Source organism: Schistocerca americana, chromosome 8 (genome assembly GCF_021461395.2).
Source record: "Schistocerca americana isolate TAMUIC-IGC-003095 chromosome 8, iqSchAmer2.1, whole genome shotgun sequence".
Classification (NCBI taxonomy): domain Eukaryota; kingdom Metazoa; phylum Arthropoda; class Insecta; order Orthoptera; family Acrididae; genus Schistocerca; species Schistocerca americana.
Window position 1 is genome coordinate 305,002,296 of NC_060126.1, and position 26,734 is coordinate 305,029,029.

General features: G+C 41.0%; 1 protein-coding gene across 1 annotated transcript in view; it reads left to right on the top strand.

Moving 5' to 3' along the window:
* The first annotated feature begins 2,105 nt into the window (after nt 1-2,105).
* LOC124545455 overlaps nt 2,106-26,734 on the top strand; it is a 34,223-nt gene continuing 9,594 nt past the window's right edge. The window contains exons 1-2 of the mRNA XM_047124382.1: nt 2,106-2,161; nt 15,157-15,243. Coding sequence (XP_046980338.1) covers nt 2,116-2,161; nt 15,157-15,243 — 133 coding nt within the window. The 5' untranslated portion in view covers nt 2,106-2,115. The remainder of the gene's footprint in view (nt 2,162-15,156; nt 15,244-26,734) is intronic.

Consider the following 26,734-nt stretch of genomic DNA (forward strand, 5'->3'; position numbering starts at 1 on the left):
TCCCAGACTGCAATAGCTATAATTCATACAACCTTCACCATTAACTTTTACATTCTGCGATATTTATTCGTAGGTTTCTCGCCTTCAGAAAGTAATAATCGAATAACAGAACACTGTTCCACTAATGTGGACGTTTCAAGCGGTTACGTATTCGTATGAACTTTTGTGACAAAGTATAATTTATTATCAAAACAACACAGTATTACGAACTCAGTAGCAGGTCAATACCTATATCTGACCAAAACAGAAAAACCCTACATTAAAATACACACAGCGACACCAAATCGCTGACTATTACTAAATCTATTAACAAAACAAGTGATTCAAATTCAAACAGCAAACTGGGTGCAATAAAATGTTGAGCACAAATGGAGAATCCGTTTAAATGAAAAATAATATTCATTATTTATTTTACAGTAGAGTTTTATTTGTTTCTTTGGAAAGCATAAGACTTAAACAGCCTTGAGTGGTGTATATGGTTGTGTGTCCCTCAATATTTCTAATCATTGTGAATACACATAACATTTTTCGTATTAGTGTTCTAAAGTTCTGACATGCGGCTTATGACCTCAATAGTTTTTGCGCCAAAAAAAAAAAATTCATCAATAAAGTCGTTAGCCCCGTAACCGTGGGTAGGAACGTACATTAACGGCAGCATAACGAACAATGGCTGTTAATTCCTAATCTTAATTCAGATTGGGAATCTTGATATAAATTAAATTTGATTTTTTGCTGGGTTCTTGATTACAATCTGCTTTCATGTGATTTTGGACAATTGAAATTCAAATCGTAAAAAATATCACCAAGGATAACATTCGTAGAGCAATAATGCGATATTCCCCAACGATAGCACAATTTCGAGTAAACGTTGTAGATGTGTTTAGTAGATTTGTTCTTACTTTAAACAAGAAATTTAACGTTTCAAAATTAATGGATGGAATATCGGTGATTTAGGATTACCACCTAATCAAAGAAAAGAAGGAGTACATTTATAATAAAATAGTTGAGTACCCCGATAACAAATGGGATACTTGTTAAAGCAAGTAACTGACGCACAAAACTTATATTCCACTTTTATTCGATTGACATTGCATCAAATCGCGTCCTTACACTTTTCTAAGAAAGGACAGGAAGAAAAGAAATTTAAAGCTGTACTTTATCGTACACAGTAACAAATATGAAAAACTACTGTATGATGGTTTCACTCAAGAGACTTGGACGATCAAACCGTGTCACCGAATCTGCAACTATTGCAAGTCCCAGACTTGAGGACTTCCTAAGAATTCATACGAGCTTCGGTAAATGAGACAAATCAAGGAACTTGTATTCGTCAGGTATCTACAGATCTGTTATTGTGAAAATCTGAGCTTGTGATGTACCTAATAGCATTGCCCACAAAATCCTCAATTTCTTTTACTTTAGATATTTCTTCACTTCGGAAACTGCTTACGGAAAAAACGAACCTAACAAGTAAGTCAACAACACCACTTATTAGAATGGCAGATAATCCAAATAATTATTCTTAGAAATACGAAAACTCAGTTTTTATTAACCATAAGGGACAGCCCGTTTGCTGCATTTACTTCCTTGTATACAATATTTTAAAGTGAGAAAATGTTCCAAAAAATGTATACATACGAATTGATTGGTGGCTTGTGACGTTCAAAATGGAGGTCGCATCTATACTATGTCGCCTGAAATGTTCAGCGTCTCGGCAACATTACAGATGATTGTCACATACGTCATTCACCGTCGATCTAGATGCGGCAAATGCGAACATAGTGACCAATGAGTAGTCTTACTGTTCTTTCGGCTTTGACAACGGAAGTTTCCCCTTTCCAACAAAACAAGTGTCTCAGTTGGCTAGGGCTGAGACTCTGGTCTAACCTGTTTTATTGACATAAATGAATAGATAATGCACTTCCCGTTGGTGCATACCCCTGCCTTATCAGGAAGTTAATAGAATATCTCCTCGCTAATTAGGTGATACGCACGTATAAGGTTTCCACATGACTTTCGTTGACTGATAATAACTATCACGGTGACCTCTGTAAAACAATGGACGGTGAAAAGTATTTAAAGAGCACTGTTCCGGGCGCCACCATACTTTCCGTGATGCAGAAAACACTGTTTACCGTTCTCGTGGTCGCTGCTTGTGTAGGTACGTAATTGTTTCTTTTTCGCACCTTTGCTTAACTACGGTTCGGTCAAGAGAAACTTTTATTTTTGGTCTTCGTCTGTAAGGCGCTGTTACATGAAAAGATATTTGTGTCTTGTTTTTAAAAATCAATAACCTTGAGTACTTTCGTTATCGTAGATGTAGGTCTCTATAGCCCTGTTGCCGTCTAAATTGACCACTAGCCCCATGCGAATCATTACTTCTTACAGCAGCCAAACGTCGGTACCCCCAGGTATTCATTATTTTCGTGTTAACGATTTATAAACTGCTTCAAGAAGCATTAAAATTAAAAAGTGTGACTCGAAGTTGAGCATTAAACGAGCAAATGTCTCACGCAACTTGCTGCAGTGAATATATGGAGAACAGATGTTTTCGGTCGGTGCCAATAAGGGGTGAAAGTATGCAGTGTAACCCAGTCGCTTGAAACCAGTTTTTTAAGCCTGACAGAAATACATACAAAACCTACAAAATTGTTTGGTGAAGGAGCCCGTGTTCGATACCCCGGCATCGTAGGAGATTTTATCCGCACAGCTACTGAGTGCTGTGTTATCCCTATAATCCTACCGTCATTAGCGACACGAAGATCGCATGAACTGCGTGGAAGGACTAGTCTAAGCCTATGCAACCTCGTACTAAGGTATGGCTTGGTCCTTATGAATGTTCCAAATTGTTAAAACACATTGCCGTATCTTCGGCTCTTGAGACAGTTGCATGGGAATGTCCCGAAAGCCAATTTTATTTAATAAATTATTTTCTTTACAGGCTACATGAAGTAGTATATGGTATACTCGTTCACCCTATTTGAAACATTTCTCTTTTGTTTTTTCTTCACTATATATAAACTGGTTTCTCATATGTAAGAGCGTAAGTTCTCACTTGCGTACATATGTACGTTGTTTGATGGCAAACGATCTTTTTGTCCAGTGAGACACTTTTCCATTTTATGTGATTTCTTTTTGCTGCAACGAATGGACCGAAATATCAATGTGTCATTCCCATCCCAAATAGGACAAATACTTCCCAATAGGCAGTTACTTCGTGGAAGACGCTAAACAGTATTTTCCACATTGTCACCCTCAATCTTACAATCCTATAGCAGTTACGCTGATTACGGATTACACTATGAGACGCCCGAAATAATACACGAGATGATCAATTTGATTTTGGGAGTACAGCCACATCAATGATTATAATGGCCATACATTTTCCTGCCGTCTTCTGAGTGCGCTGACACGCTAAATCTACACCATTGGCATCCATTAGTTTACACGTGAGAATTTAAGTTTGTTGCGCTGCAGACCCAAGATACAGATCAGTAAATATATCACGAAAATACGAAGTTGCACATCGGCATGTCTGTTATTTGGGAAGTTTCATTCCAACTATTTTGAAATGAGCTACTACTCACATTTGTTTTTCAGGTAACCTAAAAATACTTTTCTCTTGTGGTCAGTTACCGAAAATGCAAGTGAACTTCTAGACAGCTGATGTGGGAGTTAATTTCTAGATTAACTGCTAAACAAGATGAATTGTATACGGAAACATACCCAGCCGGATAGCCATGAGTATTAATGCGCTCGCTTCCGGGGTTAGAAAGAGGGCCCCCTTTCAAATCTGCCCGGCGGATTATCGACAAGGGCCTGGGTGACGACCAACTTGACTGCGCTTTTTAGGCGGTTCCCACATCCCACGAGGTCAATACCAGACTGGTACCCACGTCCTCCTCAGATATACCCTACGCAAACGTTTAGAAAACTTTCTCATATTTGTACACAGAATTTAATGTAGGCGCAGCAGATCGAGTTTCGTTCTGAGAGGTGACTAGGAGGCTGGCGATCTTAGACCTTTAGCCTCGTTAAAACCGTGTTCAGCAGCAGAAGCAAGAATAGCTACTGGCACCAGCGATATGTTGGACAGAGAATGTCATTTATCTATCGTGGTACTTGAAATTAATTTCCATTCTATGAAGCAGTAAAACAAGTAAAGGAAATATCGTGTAGATAATGATCAAAGTTATCATCCTTCATTCTCATTACTTGTTTCCTTTCTTGGATATTGATAATGAATGGTGGCAGCAAGCTAAAAATTGATTTCAACAGCAAAGACAAATTCTCTCAAAGTGTATCAATTTTATCAAGCTTCCCCTTCATTCTTGTTGATTTTCCAATCAAACTAATGTACGTCTCCAATAAATTTTCATTGCATTCTCCAGTAGTGGCTTGAAGCAACATCGGAATATCATTACTTCTGATCTCACACATACAAATAAGCAGTCTTTATCGCATATATTGTTGATGTTGCGGTCTTAACTTCAAAGACTGGTTTGATGCAGCTCTCCATGCTACTCTATCCTGTGCAAGCCTCTTCATCTCTGATTAATTACTGCAACCTATATCCTTCTGAATCTGCTTAGTGTAATCATCTAAGGTCTTCCTCTACAACTTTTACCCCTCAAACATCCCTCCAGTACTACACTGGTGACTCCTTGATGTCTAAGAACTATAAACCGTTCGCTTCTTTTATCATGTATTGCCATAAACTTCTTGTGTCCCCAATTATAAGCACTACCCCTTCATTAGTTACGTGATCTACCTATGTAATCTACAGCATTCTCCTGTAGGTCCACATTGCAGGAGCTTCTATGCTCTTCATATGAGAACTGATTGTCGTCCATGTTTCACTTTCATACACATATGGCTACACCCGAGACAGATACCGTCAGAAATGGCTTCCTATTGCTTAAGTTTATAATCGATGTAAACAAATTCCTCTTCTTCCAACTGCTTTCCTTGCCATTTTCTGTATTCTCACTGCTTCACCATCATGAGCTATTTTGCTCCCCAAATAGAAATGCCTAACTACTACTTTGAGTAGCTCGTTTCCTATTGTAATTCCCTCAGAATCGCCGGAGTTACTTCGACTACATTCCATTATCATAGTCTTGTTTTTTGTTGACGTTTTAGTATTTTATCCCCCTTTCAAGACATTGTCCTTTCTGTCTAAGTGCTCTTCCAAATCTTTTGCTGTCCCTGCCAGAATTACAATGAACTTTTACTCCTACTCCAGTTTCTTCTTTGCTTTCCTTTTCCTCTTGTCAATGTACAGATTGAATAACGCTGGGGATACGCTGTAATCCTGTCGCTTCTTTCAGACCTCTGAATCCCTTTCATGCCCTTGGCTTTGAAAATTGCCATATTGTTTAATACACGTTAGAAATAATCTTTCGTTGCCTGTATTTTATCTCAGCTATCTACAAAATTTCAAAGAGAGTATTCCAATCAACATTGTCAAAACTTTCTCTAAGTCTACAAATGCTATAAACACAGGTTTGCCTTTCTCTAATCTATCTTCTAAAATAAGTCGTAGCGTCAGTACTTCATCCCGTGTTCCTGCATCTCCGCGAAATCTAAGCTGATCTTCCTTGAGGTCAGCTTCTACCAGTTTTTTCATTCTTCTGTAAGGAATTCTCTTAATATTTAAGAACAGTGACCTATTAAACTGAATGTGTGGTACTTTTCACACCAGTGAGCAGCTGCCTTCTTTGGAATTGCAATTACTGAATTCTTCTTAAAGTTGAGGGTATTCCTCTTGTTTCATACATCTTGCTCACCAGATGAAATAGCTTTCTCATTGCTGGCTCTCCAAAGGCTATCAGTAGTTCTGACGGAATGTCGTCTACTCAAGGGACTTCGCTTCGAAGTAGTTCTTTCAGTGCTCCGTCAAATTTTTTCTCATCTGATCTTCATCGACATCCTCTTCCGTTTCTATAAAACAGCCATCAAATTCATATTTCCTAATTGCAGCCTCTATATACTCCTCAAATCTTTCAGATACCCCTTTTTTGCTTGGCACTGGGTTGACATCTGAGCTCTTGACTGTCATAGAGCTGCTACTCTGTTCTCCACAATTCTCTTTAATTATCGTGTAGGCGGTATCTTCTTTTCCCTAGTGGGATACGCTTCTAGAGAATATACTTCTAAACTCTTCTACTTCCCTCTAAATCGCATATATAGAACAATAGAACAAATGCGAAAGTTTATGTTTGATTATGTTTGTTAGTCCTTCGCCCTTAAACGTGGAAGAAACTTGGAATCAGATTATATTCTGAATTAACACACAGGCTACCTTCAGAAGTGTGTAGTACAAGATGATTATTGTTTTTAAGAATATAACACGAAAAGTGGGACAATAATTTGTATTATATTCTATTGTATTGTATGTTAACGGGGGACCTAGAAACAACGCAGAGGCTCCGCCCCGCCGCAGCCGCAGTGGTCCATAACCCCACGACGACTACCGCAGTCCACTTCACCCCTCCGCCGCCCCACACCGAGCCCAGTGTTATTGTGCGGTTCGGCCCCCGGTGGACTCCCCAGAGAACGTCTCACTCCAGACGAGTGTAACCCCTATGTTTGCGTGGTAGAGTAATGGTGGTGTCCGCGTACGTGGAGAACTTGTTTGCGCAGCAATCGCCGACATATTGTAACTAAGGCAGAATAGGGGGATCCAGCCCCCATTCGCCGAGACAGATGGAAAACCGGCTAAAAACCATCCACAGACTGGCCGGTTCACCGAACCCCGACACAAATCCACCGGGCGGATTCGTGCCGGGGACCAGGCGCTCCATCCCGCACGGAAAGCCGTGCGTTAGACCTCACGACCAACAAAAGCTATTTACTCTTTGATATTTTAATTGTGTAGAGTTTGATCATATGTTCAAATGTGCGTGAAATCTTATGGGACTTAACTGCTAAGGTCATCAGTCCCTAAGCTTGCTCACTACTTAACCTAAATTATCCTAACGACAAACACCACACCCATGCCCGAGGGAAGACTCGAACGTCCGCAGGGTGTAGTGCTTGTGAAAACGCTTTTACTAGTTCACAAGTACTACATAGTAAGACTCAACGAAATGAATATAATGCTTATACAATCCCCAAAGTCTTAAATTCGGATTTTCATACAAGCCCGTTGCATTTTAAACGCTGGGCGTCAGGCGTACGATACAGCTTCTGAGACACTTGGAGACTCACGACGACAGTGTCATTTAAATTCTTTACGACACAAAGATGCCGTGCCTTCATACGTTGTAAGTAGGACGTGGTGAAGCTGGATTTGATTATGATACGCAAGGGTATTCGCCGGTAACAGGCAGACACGTGAGTGCAGACGACGTTATTGCATGTACAAATATAATAAAATTTACGCTGCACCAAGGTAGAAGTTGATTACTACCTTTCGTCGTTAAGATAGGACATTGGTACTCTTTCACGTTGAAGCAGCTGGACTGGTTTGGGTGAATTTTCAAATGGGGATAGTCTATGCAATGAATTAACACACAGCCTACCCTCTATTACACCGTCGGCCTTGCCGCAGTGGTAATACAGGTTCCCGTCACATCACCGAAGTTGGGCGCTATCGGGCTGGGCTAGCACTTGGATGGTCGGCGAGCGCTGTTGGCAAGCGGGGTGCACTCAGGCATTCAGCCCTTGTGAGGCAAACTGAGGAGCTACTTGATTGAGAAGTAGCGGCTCCAGTCTTGGAAACTGGGATACGGCCGGGAGAGCGGTTTGCTGACCACATGCTCCTCCGTATCCGCATCCAGTGAAGCCTGTAGGCTGAGGATGACACGGCGGCCGGTCGGTACCTTTGGGCCTTCATGGCCGATTCAAGGGCAGTATAGTTTTTTTTTTTTTTTTTAGTTTACACTCTATTCCGAAATTATCACTGTTTCCGTGGGATGGTCAATGTGAGTACTGTTCACGTGGCACGGGTAACGCGAAAAAAATCACTACTGCTTGAGTGAATTAAGTAGATATCATTTTTCAACTGTTTTGACAAATGAAATCGGCACGTACATAAATCTAGCATAGCAGAAGTATTCCTGTAGGATAAAATCAAAATTCCATAACATGTAACATGCTAATATTTCGTAGCATACAGAATATTTCGGAAGTACACTATGTGATCAAAGGTATCCGGACACCTGGCTGAAAATGACTTACAAGATCGTGGCGCCTTCCATCGGTATTGCGGGGATTCAGTATGGTGTTCGCCCATCCTTAGCCTTGATGACAGATTGCACTCTCGCAGGCATACTTTCAATAACGTGCTGGAAGTTTTCTCGGGGAATGGTAGCCAAGTCTTCACGGAGTGCTGCACTGAGGAGAGGTATCAATGTCAGTCGGTGAGTCCTGACATGAAGTCGGCGTTCCAAAACATCCCAGAGGAGTTCCGTAGGATTGGGGTGAGGACTCAGTGCAAGCCAGTTCATTACAGGGATGTTATTGTCGTGTAATAACTCCGCGACATTGTGAACAGGTACTCCGTCGTGTTGAAAGACGCAAATCCGCTGCTCGTGGTCGTGCAGTAGCGTTCTCGCTTCCCGAGCCTGGGTTCCCGGGTTCGATTCCCGGCGGGGTCAGTGATTTTCTCTGTCTCGTGTTGACTGGGTTTTGTGTGATGTCCTTAGGTTAGTTGGGTTTAAGTAGTTCTAAGTTCTAGGGGACTGATGACCATAGATGTTAAGACCCATAGTGCTCAGAGACATTTGAAGCATTATTGAAAGATGCAATTGCATTCCCCGAATTGCTCATCAACAGTGTGAAGCAATAGGGTGTTTAAAACATCAGTGTAGGCCTGTGCTGTGATAATGCCACCCAAAACAAAAAGGGGTGCGAGCACACTCCATGAAAAACACGACCACACCACAACATCACCGCCTCCGAATTTGACTGACGGCATTACACACGCTGGCAGATGAGGTTCACCGGGCAATCGCCATACCCACACCCTGCCATAGGATTGCCACATTGTGTACCGTGGTTCGTCACTTCACACAACGATTTTCTACTGTTCAATCGTACAATGTTTACGCTTCTTGCAAAAGGGCTCTGAGCACTATGGGACTCAACTTCTGAGGTCATTAGCCCCTAGAACCTAGAACTAGATAAACCTAACTAACCTACGGACATCAAAAACATCCATGCCCGAGGCAGGATTCGAACCGGCGACCGTAGCGGTCTCGCGGTTCCAGACTGCAGCGCCTAGAACCGCTCGGCCACTTCGGCCGGTTACGCTTCTTGCACCAAGCGAGGTGTCGTTTGGCACTGACCGGCGTGATGTGTGGCTTACGTACAGCAGCTCGACCATGAAATCCCAGTGTTCTCACCTCCCGCCGAACTGTCATAGAACTTGCAGTGAATCATGAGGCAGTTTGAAATTTCTGTGAGATGGTCTGGATAGACGTTTGCCTATTACACATTACGGCCCTCTTCAACTGTCGGCAGTCCCTGTCAGTCAACAGACGAGGTCGGCCTGTACGCTTTTGTGCTGTACGTGTCCCTTCACGTTTCCACTTCATTATCACATTGGAAACAGTGGACCTAGGGATGTTTAGGAATGTGGAAATCTCACGTACCGACGTATGACGCAAGTGACACCCAATCACCTGACCACATCCGAAGGCCGCGAGTTCCGCGGAGCACCCCATTCTGCTCTCTCACGATGTCTAATAACTACTGAGGTCCCTGATGTGGAGAACCTGACCGTTGGTGACAACACAATGCAACTAAAATGAAAAACATATGTTTTTGAGGGTGTGCGTATAGGCCTACTTTTGATCACGTAGTGTATATTGGACTGTGATATTATCGGAATGCTGATAAATAAGAGTCAAGGACTAACGTTAAATGTGGCAGGTATTCATTTGGGCACCCAATGTTTTTTACACGGATTGCGCTACATTTTCTACTCCTGTAAATTGAGAGCCAGAAATCTCTACATACACGCATAAAACAAAAAGTCTCAGGGCGTTTTTAACAGAGATGTACTACAGTAGATTTCTGGCTCTCCATTAGCAACAAAACATTTACAATCTCGTACCTGCTAGGCATGTCGTAAACAGTAGTGAAGTTATATCCCCTTCCCTGGCAAATTATGTAGTTCGCTACAATGTCACGCAAAAATTTTTCTTTAAGTTAACGTGTGAGTTGTGAACGACATGTTTTCTGTCAACCTCACCCATTGTCTCCAGATAGTTAGGTCATAGTACATAAACTACAGCTCGTTATTTTGCTCTATCAACTTCCGGTACGGTGGGACAGGCTTTTATAACCTTGGCCAACGATTCAGTCGTTTTGGTTTCTATTAGTCTAAAACCCCAGACTTCAAAATATGGCCTGGGTGCATATAACATCTCAATGCAATTGTGCGGATGCTTACACTTTATGTCGTAGGTTTTTGAAATGGATATTGGAGTCTAGCCCAGCTGGTACACTTAACTATCACAGGGGTGTATTTAAGCTCTCCCTACCTCTTTCACTCAGTACTCAATGGAGACTCTTTTAACGGCCAAACAATGCCATCACACCTTGCGGAAGGGTGTCGTCTCCTTTTTCTCTTGTATCTTAGTAAGAAACTCTCTTTGTCCGCCTAACATACATTCCTCTGGCTACACGTCACTGTCATTTCGTTTTTATTACAGTCGTGACTACGTGTTGCTCTATCACCTGTTCATTGTTAGAATTGATTGTTTTACGATCTTTCCTAGTAACTGTCAACGTGCATCTATCGACTGCTCACTGAGCGACCATCAGTTCCTGAGCAGTTCTCCCTTTTGAAGTAGATGTCTCACTACAGTAAGTCAAACTGGCAATACACTAATGCAGACTACTCGTAAGATTTCCGTAACAGCCACATTGCAAGTTCTGGTTTTCTTTTTCACATATTATTTGATGCATCAAATTATTGCTTGTTATTTTTACTATCCAGTTCATTATTTTTGCTGTCCATGTAGTTGTTGTTCGTAGCAAACTTAACAACTAAATTTCATCAACTGGTTCTGTTACTTCAACCCAGTATGATACAGGTAATGCAAACAGTACGTTCCAGTGAAAGTGGGTCCAAAAAGAAGCCGTTGTGGAAACAAATCTTCTTACGTTCAATTGGGCTTTTTGCATACTTTGTGTTGAGTTTGTGTTGTTGTTGTGGTCTTCAGTTCTGAGACTGGTTTGATGCAGCTCTCCATGCTACTCTATCCTGTGCAAGTTTCTTCATCTTCAAGTACCTATTGCAACCTGCATACTTCTGAATCTGCTCAGTGTATTCATCTCATTGTCTCCCTCTACCATTTTTACCCTCCACACTGCCCTCCAATACTAAAATGATGATCTCTTGATGCCCCAGAACATGTCCTACCAACAGATCCCTTCTTCTAATTACGTTGGGCCACAAATTTCTCTTCTCTCCAATTCTATTCAATACCCCTTCATTAGTTATGTGATCTACCCACTTAATCTTCAGCATTCTTCGGTAGCACCACATTTACAAAGCTTCTATTCTCTTCTGGTCCAAACCATTTACCGTCCACGTTTCACTTCCATACATGACTACACTCCATACAAATACTTTAAGAAACGACTTCCTGACACTTAAATCTATACTCGATGTTAACAAATTTGTCTTCTTCAGAAACGCTTTCCTTCCCATTGCCAGTCTCTCAACTTCGACCATCATCCGTTATTAACCTCCCAAAATAGCAAAACTCCTTTACTACTTAGGTGTCTCATTTCCTAATCTAACTCCCTCAGCATCACCCTACTTCATTCGACTACATTCCATTATCCTCGTTTTGTTTTGTTGATGTTCGTCTTATATCCACCTTTCAAGATACTGTCTACTCCGTTCAACTGCTCATCCAAGTCCTTTGCTGTCTCTGACAGAACTACACTGTCATCGGCGAACCTCAAAATTTTTATTTCTTCTACATGGATTTTAATACCTGCTCCGAATTCTTCTTTTGTTTGCTTTACTGCTTGCTCAAAATACAGATTGAATAACATCGGGGAGAGGCTACAGCCCTGTCTCACTCCTTTCCCAACTACCACTTCCCTTTCATGTCCCTAGACACTTACAACTGCCGACTGGATTCCATACAAATTGTAAATAGCCTTTCGCTCCCTGTATTTTACCCATGCCGCCTTCAGAATTTGAAAGAGAGTATTCCAGTCAACATTGTCAAAAGCTTTCTTTAAGTTTACTAATGCTAGAAACTTATGTTTGCCTTTCCTTAATCTATCTTCTAAGGTGAGTCGTAGGGTCAGTATTGTCTCACGTGTTCCAATATTTCTGCGGAATCCTAACTGATCTTCCCCGAGGTCGGCTTCTACCAGTTTTTCCATTCGTCTGTAAGGAATTCGCGTTAGTGTTTTGCAGCTGTGACTTATTAAACTGATAGTTCGGTAATTTTTACATCTGTCAACACCTGATTGGGATTGGAATTACTATATTCTTCTTGAAGTCTGAGGGCATTTCGCCTGTCTCATACATCTGGCTCACCAGATTGTGGAATTTTATCAGGACTCGATCTCCCAAGGCTGTCAGTAGTTCTAATGGAATGTTGTCTACTCCAGGGGCCTTGTTTGGATTCAGGTATATCAGTGCTCTATCAAACTCTTCACACAGTATCATATCTCCTATTTCATCTTCATCTACATTCTCTTCCATTTCCATAATATTGTCTTCAAGTACATCGCCCTTGTATACACCCTCTATGTACTCCTTCCACCTTCCTGATTCCGTTCTTTGCTTAGAACTGGGTTTCCATCTGAGCTCATATTCATAGAAGTGGTTCTCTTTTCCCCAAAGGTCTCTTTAATTTTCCTTTAGGCAGTATCTATCTTACCCCTAGTGAGGTAATCCTCTACAACCTTACATTTGTCGTCCAGCCATTCCTGCTTAGCCATTTTGCACTTCATGTTGATATCATTTTTGAGACTTTTTTATTCCTTTTTGCCTGCTTCATTTACAGCATTTTTGTATTTTCTCCTTTCATCAATTAAATTAAATATATCTTCTGTTACCCAAGGATTTCTACTAGCCCTCATCATTTTACCTACTTGATCCTCTGCAGCCTTCACTATTTCATCCCTCAAAGCTACCTATTCTTTTTCTACTGTATTTCTTTCTCCGATTCCTGTCAATTGTTCCCTTATGCTCTCCCTGAAACTCTGTAACACCTCTGGTTTAGTCAGTTTATGCATGTCGCATCTCCTTAAATTCCCACATTTTTGCAGTTTCTTGAGTTTTAATCCGCAGTTCATAACCAGTAGATTGTGGTCAGAGTAAACATCTGCCCATGGAAACGTCTTACAATTTAAAACCTGGTTCTTAAATCTCTGTCTTACTATTATACAATCTGTCTGATACCTTCCAGTATCTCCAGGCTTTTTCCATGTATACAGCCTTCTTTCATGATTCTTGAACCAAGTGTTAGCTATGATTAAGTTATGTTCTGCACAAAATTCTACCAGGCGGCTTCCTCCTTCATTTCTTACACGTATCCATATTTACCTGCTACGTTTCCTTCCCTCCCAGTTCCTACTATCGAATTCCAGTCACCCATGACTATTAACATTTCAGCTCCCTTCACTATCTGAATAATTTCATTTATCTCATCATACTTTTCATCAAATTCTTCGTCATCTGCGGAGCTAGTTGGCATATAAACTTGTACTACTGTTGTAGGCGTGGGCTTCGTGTCTATGTTGGCCACAAAAAGGCGTTCACTATGCTGTTTGTAGTAGAGTACCTGCACTCCTATTTTTTGTTCATTATGAAAACTACTACTGCATTACCCCTGTTTGAATTTTTATTTATAGAACGTCAGTTTTCTTTCTCCTGATAACGATGTCCTCTTTAGTAGTCCCCGCCTGGAGATCCGAATGGGGGACTGTTTTACCTCTGGAATATTTTACCTAAGAGGACGCCATCATCATTTAACCATACAGTAAAGCTGCATGCCCTCGGGAAAAATTATGGCTGTAATTTCCTCTTGCTTCCAGCCGTTCGCATTACCAGGATAGCAACGCCGTACTGGTTAGTGTTACAAGGCCAGATCAGTCAATCGTCCAGACTGTTACCCCTGCAACTTCTGACAAGGCTGCTGCCCCTCTTCAGGGACCACATGGTTGCCTGGCCTCTCAGCAGATACCCCTCCGTTGTGGTTGCGCCTACAGTACGGCTATCTGTATCATGGAGGCATGCAAGCCTCCCCACCAACGACAAAGTCCACGGTTCATTTTGGGGGAGGTTGTGTTAGTAACAAATTAAATTTGTGTCAGTAACAAATTAAATTATGTTCCCAGTGACCATGCAGAGTGTAAGCGCAGATGTTTTTATATGTGGTGCCTTGATATGCATATAGATTAATGATGTGGTTTTCTTATTTCTCTACATCGAATGGTCTTCTACCACACATATCACAAGCTTTATGAGCTTATGTTTTCTATACTGCCGTATATGCACCACTACGAGGACTATGCCTGTTAGTGTAGATTGACCGTTTTATATCCACACAGCCACACTTTAAGACATGACCTGCTGCTCAGGGGAACATAAGCATAATGGTTTGCTCTTGGCACATGTTGTTGGAGGTACTAGCCAACCAAATAATACATAACTTTTAATAGCTCTAATTATTATTCTGTAAATCACATAAATATTGAAGTAATGTTTATCAGTACACCATCCTCGGTTATCAATAGAAATACCTGCACATGTACCCGTTGTACACTGTACAGTCTGCAAGTGCCATGTAGTCTTTTTCACAACGTTTTCACAACGTTTTTCTTGACGTGTGGAATAATCGGGTCTATTGCCGGATGTTTGTGTCGCTCTGGCACAATATTTCGGTCACGTAACTCGTTGCCTTCTTCAGGTGCTACCTGAGACTGCCGTATTGGAGGATCTTGCCCATTGTTTATTCCCAGAGAGCACCCGGCACCCTTTGGGCATAAATACTGGACAAGATCTTCCAATGCAGCAGTGTCAGGTAGCACCTGAAGAAGGTAACGAGTTACGTGGCCGAAATATTGTGCCAAAGCGACAGAAACATCCGGCAGTAGACCCAATTATTCCACATGTCAAGATCTCGCCGGGAAAGCCTGAAGAGTTACAATGTTTTTCTTTTTTATTAGGCATCACCACCGCACAGGTGTCCTGTTCTACAGAATGTTTGAGCCTGGCAACTCAGATTCGCAACGCCGACAGTTTTTTCACTGCAGGTTTGTATAATTATGCACAATTCAATAATTGTTTGATGTTCTTGCGTATGATTGGTGCTATTTATCTGTTAAATAATGATTCACTAAATAATATCAATTTTAATTTAAGCACTTGATATGACAGAGATGTGTTTTCAGTGTTTCACGAAAGGTACTACAGCACAGGGAATGTGGAAGTCCTCAGTACTTTCTAGTTTAATTAGCTTATTTAATTGCTATCGAGGAATCTTCAGATCAAATTTAGCATGTTATTTTAAAAGTCAATACCAACAAAGAAAGCTCTAGAGTAATGTGAAGTGATACACCAAAGTCCACTGTTTTGTTTAGTAGGTGTGCAACTAATTCATAATTAATATGATTGCTGCCTCCTGGTTCTTTTCTTTTCGTTTCTTTTTGTTGGTTGTACTGATTTTTCCTGCTCTATTTTATCCGCTGCAGTATTTTTTTCTACATCTGATCCCACTTCTTCCTGCATTGCTCCTCTAAAATCATGTGGATTGTTGCTGTGCCTCTCACCTGAAATGTGAGATTTTTTTTTTTAATATCTTGAAAGCTGCATTCCGACAATCATATTGGTTTGTTTTTATGTTACAGTTGTGTGAGAGTTGTATGTATCACAGCTTTCCTGTTGCAGCTTCTATTAATAAATCGTTTAGCCTCATTTGACAGATTTCTGTTCTTTGCTTTACTTTCAATGCTTTCATACCATCATTATACAGACTTTTTTTTTTTTGTCCCAAAACTTTCAACGATTTCGTATATGTTCATCATATTCTTAGATTTCACTTCAAAGTCATTAACTGGTTCTACTGAAATGGCGGTTACTATTATTTGCTTCTGATATAGATGTCATACAGACTTTTCTTGTAGACAATATGTTTCCTACCTGTAATCTCTATTCGTTTGTTTATCTTTCTACCACATCCATAGCAAATGTTTTTTTTCAGTAATCGCTAAGCTGTGATCGTTGTATAAGTCACCTTTTCTATTAGCTCTGGGGTTTGTGAACTATTTTGGTGTTTTCCATTATGTCTGACCTCTTACTGTCCATATCAGGAATCATTTAATGCTGAGAACAAGAATTAGTAATGCTTATCTGAGATAAGTTACGAATTTAAGATATATCTTCCATTACATCTCTTACATTATCTAACAGTTCATTAACAGTTCTAGCATTAAAGCCTCCTACTAAGACAATGAAGTCACTTTGTAACATTCCGACACCTAGCTAAATCACTAGGCTGAGCGATCGCACACCTAAGGACTTCTGGAGCAACGCTATCGTTCCGAAAACTGCCGAACACAAATGGTCAAATCTACAGAACTGCCTGCTGAGAATAGCAATGACAACTCTCTCAAATAGAATATTTTTGATATGATATTATTGATTGATAAAAGGGTTAAATGTGGTACAGATCTTACAGAGAAATAACTATTAATATTTGGCTGAATAACCTAGTTGCCTGACATGATCATTGGTGTATGTGAAATAATACAGCCCCAGTACACCACGACAGACTTCACTGCAGAATCATTTGATTGACATACACAATCTACCATAGCGTGTACAATTCGATTAAGTAATTTTGTATCATACTGGCTAAATATTCAATGTGGTTACTCAATTTTGTATGTTCGAAACACAGTTCAAAAATTTGGAAGGAACATTCTTAATGCATAAAATGATCAGTGATTACCGTCCTGATGAAATGACCTCGAACACGACAGCACACTGAAACGTCCCCTTAGAAAAATTGTATATGACTGTGCTTAAACTGACACACAATATTTTTAGCGCAACGCAGTCTGACTTTCAATAATCCCTACAAAAGAATGGCCCTGACTAACATTAAACTATACCTTTCACAAATCACTTACCTCACAAAAATCTTCGTTACTCAAGCTACTGCAATACAGCGAGCGCCACTACTGCCAGCTAAATAAAAGATTCAAACTACTGAAAGCACTAACTGCTGATAGGCATAGTTAGCAAATGAAAGATTTTGATAGAGAACAAACAATGTATTCACCTTAATAGTCATAATATATATAGCAGTTCATGACATCCAGTCTTACAAATTTCAAAACTCCGCTATATCTCTCCCCACATCCACCACTGCTTTTGCTCACCTCCAACTGCGCAAAACTACGAACTGTTAACAGCCAACTGCCCAACGCTACAATAGCCAACAACAATGCAAACCAGCGACAGACTGCACGCAGCACAGCCAGTGATTTTCATACAGAGTTCTACGTGGCTTTACTTCAAAACATTTTTGCATGTTAACAGTTTCTCAGTGTGACAAATTGTACTAGTAGCGTGAAGTGAAAAATTTTATAGCAATGACTAAGTTAAAAAAACAGATTATCTCTCAATAAACAGTTTTACATGTGAAATGTGGTGCAATCTATTACTCTTCCTACTATGCAGAGCTCCAGCTTCAGCGGAATTCTCATGTGGTATATGGTACATCGGCAAAGAATGCTCAAATTTTTCTCAAGGTTAGCGTCTATGTTATTTTTCTCTGAGCCAGCCGGCGCACGTGGCTGCCTGCGGTGCGAGTCATTGTCTGCTACTTCTCTGTTGGCGTGCGTCGTTATTGCTATTAGGAGACCTAACTTCCACAACTTCACCTTGCCGACAGAGCCCAGCACTGTTTGAATCCCGCCAGTTCTGATGTATTGAGGTCTGTCGTTATGATTATATCATCTGTCGTCATGTCGGTAGTTCCTGTAGTTTCTTTCTTGTCGGTTAAGTGGTAAAGAATTTCTCCCTGGATTACCACTGCACGGTGGACCGTTGCGTCTGAAGTTATTCTGTCTCCCGTGATAATAGTAGTTCTGCTTGCCATATTGTCTGTTTCTATGATTGTCTCTGTCATATTCATTACTACGGAAATGCGATCTTTCTCTGTAACTATTACTCTGCCAGTGATTGTCATATGGGTGGTGTCTGTTTTGTTCACGATTTGCGTTGTAAGAATAGCCTTGTCGTGTCCAGTTATTATTTCTTTCATTGCAGAATTGTCACGGATGTGACCTGTAATTGTTGTGTTCCTGTTTTCGCGTCGCGCGATTGTCAGTGTCAATTTCTAATTTTTGTAAGAGTCCCTGAAAAGCATCAATGTCGTCTTTGCAACGTCCGGCCAAAATAGTATGTCGTAAATGTCCAGGCAATTTGATTAAGCAAATGGAGATGAGTTGTGAGGGGCTGTAAGGGTTTGACAGGTACCTTACTGTGCAACATGTATTCAAAATATTTCACAAGACTGGAAAATTCAGATTGTTCGAATTGTTTCATCATTATGATGCTATGTTTTACTCGGTCTTGTGTAGCTTGAGACCAATATGCTGAGAGGAAGGCATGATAAAATTCTCCTTCACTGTGACAATCATGAATGACCGATCGCATTGTTTCAGCCGGTTCATTCTCTAAGTAGCCACACATAAATTCTAATCTGTGCTCTAATGACCATTTGGGAGGAAAACAATGAGAGAATTGATGGAGCCACGCTTGTGGATGAATGTCGTTGCCAGAATTCTTAAATGTTTTGAGTTTACGTGTAGTAATGAACAGCTTATAGTCAAAATCATCGTGTCGGCGAGTACCATATCGGTCATTGTTACTCCGTGTCGGCGGTTTCATCGCAAAATTCGGTGCACCTTGCCAATTTCTTTCATAGTTTCCGAAATGCCCTGCGTTATTATTTTGTGGCTTTTCCGTATTTTTAAATCCCTCTTCCCGTGTTGGAGCGCGAGTGTCCTCTGAAATATGTAATTTTTGTATTACGTGTGCCTACTGATCTTGTACTTCCCGGATTTCTCTTTTTTGTTGCGTATTAATTTGATTCTGATTTTGTTTGAATTTCTTAATTTGTTCATATTCTTCTGAGTCGTTAAAGACTACCGGTCTTGCGTCATTCAGATTATCATCTACCTTTGTGGATAAGTTAGTGAACTGATCCGAAAGTTCGGCTACTTTCTCTGATAATGAACTAATTTTCTCCACGTGTCTTTCAGAACCAATTTTCAGAGTATCTCCTGTGTCATTTAAGTTTTCCTGAGTTTTTGCAAGTAGTATAACCGAATCGGTAGATGCAACTGAGTCAATTTTAGCCCACAAGTCTCATGATTTTCATGAACAATGGTTTGCAGTTCTTTTATGGCTGCTTCGTGATTCTGTAATACATTTTCATGGCGCGAAAAAATAAGTTGAAAATGCTGACAAATTTGTGTTTTTACGTCTACATCTACATCTACATCTACATTGATACTCCGCAAGCCACCCAACGGTGTGTGGCGGAGGGCACTTTACGTGCCACTGTCATTACCTCCCTTTCCTGTTCCAGTCGCGTATGGTTCGCGGGAAGAACGACTGCCGGAAAGCCTCCCTGCGCGCTCTAATCTCTCTAATTTTACATTCGTGATCTCCTTGGGAGGTATAAGTAGGGGGAAGCAATATATTCGATACCTCATCCAGAAACGCACCCTCTCGAAACCTGGACAGCAAGCTACACCGCGATGCAGAGCGCCTCTCTTGCAGAGTCTGCCACTTGAGTTTATTAAACATCTCCGTAACGCTATCACGGTTACCAAATAACCCGGTGACGAAACGCACAGCTCTTCTTTGGATCTTTTCTATCTCCTCCGTCAACCCGACCTGGTACGGATCCCACACTGATGAGCAATACTCAAGTATAGGTCGAACGAGTGTTTTGTAAGCCACCTCCTTTGTTGATGGACTACATTTTCTAAGCACTATCCCAATGAATCTCAACCTGGTACCCGCCTTACCAACAATTAATTTTATATGATCATTCCACTTCAAATCGTTCCGTACGCATACTCCCAGATATTTTACAGAAGTAACTGCTACCAGTGTTTGTTCCGCTATCATATAATCATACAATAAAGGATCCTTCTTTCTATGTATTCGCAATACATTACATTTGTCTATGTTAAGGGTCAGTTGCCACTCCCTGCACCAAGTGCCTATCCGCTGCAGATCTTCCTGTATTTCGCTACAATTTTCTAATGCAGCAACTTCTCTGTATACTACAGCATCATCCGCGAAAAGCCGCATGGAACTTCCGACACTATCTACTAAGTCATTTATATATATTGTGAAAAGCAATGGTCCCATAACACTCCCCTGTGGCACGCCAGAGGTTACTTTAACGTCTGTAGACGTCTCTCCATTGAGAACAACATGCTGTGTTCTGTTTGCTAAAAACTCTTCAATCCAGCCACACAGCTGGTCTGATATTCCGTAGGCTCTTACTTTGTTTATCAGGCGACAGTGCGGAACTGTATCGAACGCCTTCCGGAAGTCAAGAGAAATAGCATCTACCTGGGAGCCTGTATCTAATATTTTCTGGGTCTCATGAACAAATAAGGCGAGTTGGGTCTCACACGATCGCTGTTTCCGGAATCCATGTTGATTCCTACATAGTAGATTCTGGGTTTCCAGAAATGACATGATACACGAACAAGAAACATGTTCTAAAATTCTACAAGAGATCGACGTAAGAGATATAGGTCTATAGTTTTGCGTATCTGCTCGACGACCCTTCTTGAAGACTGGGACTACCTGTGCTCTTTTCCAATCATTTGGAACCCTCCGTTCCTCTAGAGACTTGCGGTACACGGCTGTTAGAAGGGGGCCAAGTTCTTTCGCGTACTCTGTGTAGAATCGAATTGGTATCCCGTCAGGTCCAGTGGACTTTCCTCTATTGAGTGATTCCAGTTGCTTTTCTATTCCTTGGACACTTATTTCGATGTCAGCCATTTTTTCGTTTGTGCGAGGATTTAGAGAAGGAACTGCAGTGCGGTCTTCCTCTGTGAAACAGCTTTGGAAAAAGGTGTTTAGTATTTCAGCTTTACGCGTGTCATCCTCTGTTTCAATGCCATCATCATCATCCCGTAGTGTCTGGATACGCTGTTTCGAGCCACTTACTGATTTAACGTAAGACCAGGACTTCCTAGGATTTTCTGTCAAGTCGGTACATAGAATTTTACTTTCGAATTCAATGAACGCTTCACGCATAGCCCTCCTTACGCTAACTTTGACATCGTTTAGCTTCTGTTTGTCTGAGAGGTTTTGGCTGCGTTTAAACTTGGAGTGGAGCTCTCTTTGCTTTCGCAGTAGTTTCCTAACTTTGTTGTTGTACCACGGTGGGTTTTACCCGTCCCTCACAGTTTTACTCGGCACGTACCTGTCTAAAACGCATTTTACGATTGCCTTGAACTTTTTCCATAAACACTCAACATTGTCAGTGTCGGAACAGAAATTTTCGTTTTGATCTGTTAGGTAGTCTGAAATCTGCCTTCTATTACTCTTGCTAAACAGATAAACCTTCCTCCCCTTTTTTATATTCCTATTAACTTCCATATTCAGGGATGCTGCAACGGCCTTATGATCACTGATTCCCTGTTCTGTACATACAGAGTCGAAAAGTTCGGGTCTGTTTGTTATCAGTAGGTCCAAGATGTTATCTCCACGAGTCGGTTCTCTGTTTAATTGCTCGAGGTAATTTCGGATAGTGCACTCAGTATAATGTCACTCGATGCTCTGTCCCTACCACCCGTCCTAAACATCTGAGTGTCCCAGTATATATCTGGTACATTGAAATCTCCACCTAAGACTATAACATGCTGAGAAAATTTATGTGAAATGTATTCCAAATTTTCTCTCAGTTGTTCTGCCACTAATGCTGCTGAGTCGGGAGGTCGGTAAAAGGAGCCAATTATTAACCTAGTTCGGTTGTTTAGTGTAACCTCCACCCATAATAATTCACAGGAACTATCCACTTCTACTTCACTACAGGATAAACTACTACTAACAGCGACGAACACTCCACCACCGGTTGCATGCAATCTATCCTTTCTAAACACCGTCTGTACCTTTGTAAAAATTTCGGCAGAATTTATCTCTGGCTTAAGCCAGCTTTCTGTACCTATAACGATTTCAGCTTCGGTGCTTTCTATCAGCGCTTGAAGTTCCGGTACTTTACCAACGCAGCTTCGACAGTTGACAATTACAATACCGATTGCTGCTTGGTCCCCGCATGTCCTGACTTTGCCCCACACCCGTTGAGGCTGTTGCCCTTTCTGTACTTGCCCAAGGCCATCTAACCTAAAAAACCGCCCAGCCCACGCCACACAACCCCTGCTACCCGTGTAGCCGCTTGTTGCGTGTAGTGGACTCCTGACCTATCCAGCGGAACCCGAAACCCCACCACCCTATGGCGCAAGTCGAGGAATCTGCAGCCCACACGGTCGCAGAACCGTCTCAGCCTCTGATTCAGACTTCTTGATATTTCGATTCAATGTTACGTAACTCAGTAGTTAAATCTTCACGTGTTTGTTCAAGTGTGGTGTCTAACTTTTGAAGCTTTTGCTGTGTTTGTCTCTGATTTTGTTCCATTGTGTCTAACTTTTGAAGATTTTGTTCCATTGTGTCTACCTTTTGAAGCTTTTGTCCCGTTTGTTGCACTAATTGTAATAACAATGCACTGGCGCCTGAAACATGTTCTTCAGTGCTATTCGGCAAAGCATTTGAACCGGCAATATTCGCATTTTGAAAAGCAGAAAATGTGCCTTGACTTATTTGAGGAAACGGCAAGGACGCAAAACCTGAATCTACAGTATTTGCAAGATTGTGTCCTGTCATTTCGGATCCCTGAGGCAAGCTGTTGGCGACCGATCTATCGATAATGCTTCACTGTTCACTAATTGTTTCACTGCCTACACCACTATTTGCAGCCCGCTCCATTTCCCTATGCACAATTACCAAATTACTACTTTGAACATTAGTTAATTCATTACACAGTGGTGCTGATAAGCTACGCTCGTCATCACTATTATTTCTCCGTTTACCTTGGAATCTAGTGTTACGTTTTTCACACGACATTATTGTCACAATATTTCACACGATAACACAGAAAAGCACAATTTGAAGAGCAAAAGTAAGAGAACATAGCACTGAAAATAATATCTAGTTAATGGCAAGCACAGCTGTGAAATAGTTGGTGCAAATTTACATAAATGCCACAACTGTTTAATTGTACAACAATGAAAGACTGCAACTACAAAGGAGGTTTTCTCTACAATTACGTGCTAGCAATAAACAAAAGCTACACTAATTACACAAACAACAAGAAAAAATCAAAAGATTCCAGTGAGGTATCCTCGGCTAAGGGTCGACATATGAAATATCCCCTTAGTAAAATTAGTGAATTACTGTGCTGGTAAATCCCTTACGTTATTTGATTTTCAAACAGCTGAGCAGAACTGAACGCACTCAGACATTTCGCTCTTTACCTATTCTGTTCAACACTAAACTGACACACAATATTTTTAGCGCAACGCAATCTGACTTTTAATAATCCCTACAAAAGAATGGCGCTGACTAACATTCAACTATACCTTTCACAAATCACTTACCTCACAAAAATCTTCGTTACTCAAGCTACTGCAATACAGCGAGCGCCACTACTGCCAGCTAAATGATAGATTCAAACTACTGAAGGCACTAATTATGGATAGGCATAGTTAGCAAATGAAAGATTTTGATAGAGAACAAACAATGTATTTACCTAAATAGTCATAATATACATAGCAGTTCATGACATCCAGTCTTACAAATTTCAAAACTCCCCTATTTCTCACCCCACATCCACCACTGCTGGCTGCTCACCTCCAACTGCACAACACTACGAACTGTTAACAGTCAACTGCCAAACGCTACATTAGCCAACGACAATGCAAAACAGCCACAGACTGCACGCAGCACAGCCAGTGTTTTTCATACAGAGCGCTCCGTGGCGTTACCAATAAAAAAACCTATACAGCCTACTTACAACACAAACGCCGTTGCACACTAGCCTTTACGTAGACAAATTTATTTTTAAATATGTTAAACACCCTCCCCTCATGAACCACGGACCTTGGTATTGGTGGGGAGGCTTGCGTGCCTCAACAATACAGATAGCCGTACCGTAGGTGCAACCTCAACGGAGGCGTATCTGTTGAGAGGCCAGACAAACGTGTGGTTCCTGAAGAGAGACAGCAGCCTTTTCAGTAGTTCAGGGGCAACAGTCTGGATGATTGACTGATCTGGCTTTGTAACACGAACCAAAATAGCCTTGCTCTTCTGTTACTGCTAACGGCTGAAGGCAAGGGGAAACTACAGCTGTAATTTTTCCCTAGGGCATGCAGCTTTACTGTACGATTAAATGATGATGGCGTCCTCTCGGGTAAAATATTCCGGACTTAAAATAGTCCCCCATTCGGATCTCTGGGCGGGGACTACTCAGGAGGACGTTGTTATCAGGAGAAAGAAATCTGGCGTTCTACGGATCGGAGCGTGCAATGTCAGATCCCTTAATCGGCCAAGTAGGTTAGAAAATTTAAAAAGGGAAATGTATAGGTTAAAGTTAGATATAGTGGGAATTAGTGAAGTTCGGTGGCAGGAGGAGCAAGCCTCTTAGTCAGGTGAATACAGGGTTATAAATACAAAATCAAATAGGTGTAATGCAGGAGTAGGTTCAATAATGAATAAAAAAAGGATTATGGGTAAGCTACTACAAACAGCATAGTGAACACATTATTGTGTCCAAGATAGACACGAAGCCCACGCCTACTACAGTAGTAGAGGTTTATATGCCAACTAGCTCTGCAGATAACGAAGAAATTATTGAAATGTATGATGAGATAAAAGAAATTATTCAGGTAGTGAAGGGAGACAACAATTTAATAGTCATGGGTGACTGGAATTCAAGCGTAGGAGAAGGGATAGAAGGAAACATAGTAGGCGAATATGGATTGGGGCTAAGAAATGAAAGAGGAAGCCGCCTAGTAGGATTTTGCGCAGAGCGTAACTTAATCATAGCTAACACTTTGTTTAAGAATCGTTAAAGAAGGTTGTATACATGGAAGAACCCTTGAGATATCAAAAGGTATCTGATAAACTATATAATTGTAAGGCAGAGATTTGGGAACCAGGTTTTAAATTGTAAGACATTTATAGGGGCAGATGTGGACTCTGACCACAATCTACTGGTTATGAACTGTAGATTAAAACTGAAGAAACTGCAAAAAGGTGGGAATATTAGGAGATGGGACCTGGATGAACTGTAAGAAACAGAGGTTGTACAGAGTTTCCAGGAGAGCATAAGGGAACAACTGACAGGAATGGGGGAAAGAAATACAGTAGAAGAAGAATGGGTAACTTTGAGGGATGAAATAGTGAAGGCTGCAGAGGATCAAATAGGTAAAAAGATGAGGTCTAGTAGAAGCCCTTGGACAACAGAAGGAATATTGAATTTAAATGATGAAAGGAGAATATAAAAAAATGCAGTATATGAAGCAGGTAAAAAGGAATACAAACGCCTCAAAAATGAGATCGACAGGAAGTGCAAAATGGCTAAGCAGGGATGGCTAGAGGACAAATGTAAGGATGTAGAGGCTTATCTCACTAGGGGTAGGATAGATACTGCGTACAGGATAAATAAAGAGACCTTTGGAGAAAGGAGAACCACTTGCATGAATATCAAGAGCTTTAATGGAAACCCAGTTCTCAGCAAAGAAGGGAAAGCAGTATATAGAGGGTCCATACAAGGGCGATGTACTTGAGGACAATAGTATCGAAATGGAAGAGGATGTAGATGAAGATGAAATGGGAGATATGATACTGTATGAAGAGTTTGACAGAGCACTGAATGACCTGAGTCGAAACAGGGCCCCGGGAGTAGACAACATTTCATTAGAACTACTGACAGCCTTGGGAGAGCCAGTCCTGACAAAAATCTACCATCTGGTGAGCAAGGTGTATGAGACAGGCGAAATACCCTCAGACCTCAAGAAGAATATAATAATTCCAATCCCAAAGAAAAGCAGGTGTGGCCAGATGTGAAAATTACCGAACTGTCAGTTTAGTAAGTCACAGCTGCAAAAAATTAACACGAAATCTTTACAGACGAATGGAAAAACTGATAGTAGCCGACCTCGCGGATAATCAGTTTGGATTCCGTAGAAATGTTGGAACACGTGAGGCAATACTGACCCTACGACTTATCTTAGAAGAAAGAGTAATGAAAGGCAAACCTACGTTTCTAGCATTTGAAGACTTAGAGAAAGCTTTTGACAATGTTGATTGGAATACTCTCTTTCAAATTCTGAAAGTGGCGGGGGTAAAATACAGGGAGCAAAAAGCTATTTACAATTTGTACAGAAAGCAGATGGCAGTTATAAGAGTCGAGGCGTATGAAAGGGAAACAGTGGTTGGGAAGGGAGTGAGACTTGGTTGTAGCCTATTCCCGATGTTATTCAATCTGTATATTGAGCAAGCAATAAAGGAAACAAAAAAAAAAAGTTCGGATTAGGTATTAAAATCCATGGAGAAGAAATAAAATCTTTGAGGTTCACCGAAGACATTATAATTCTGTCAGAGACAGCAAAGGACTTGGAAGAGCAGTTGAACGGAATAGAC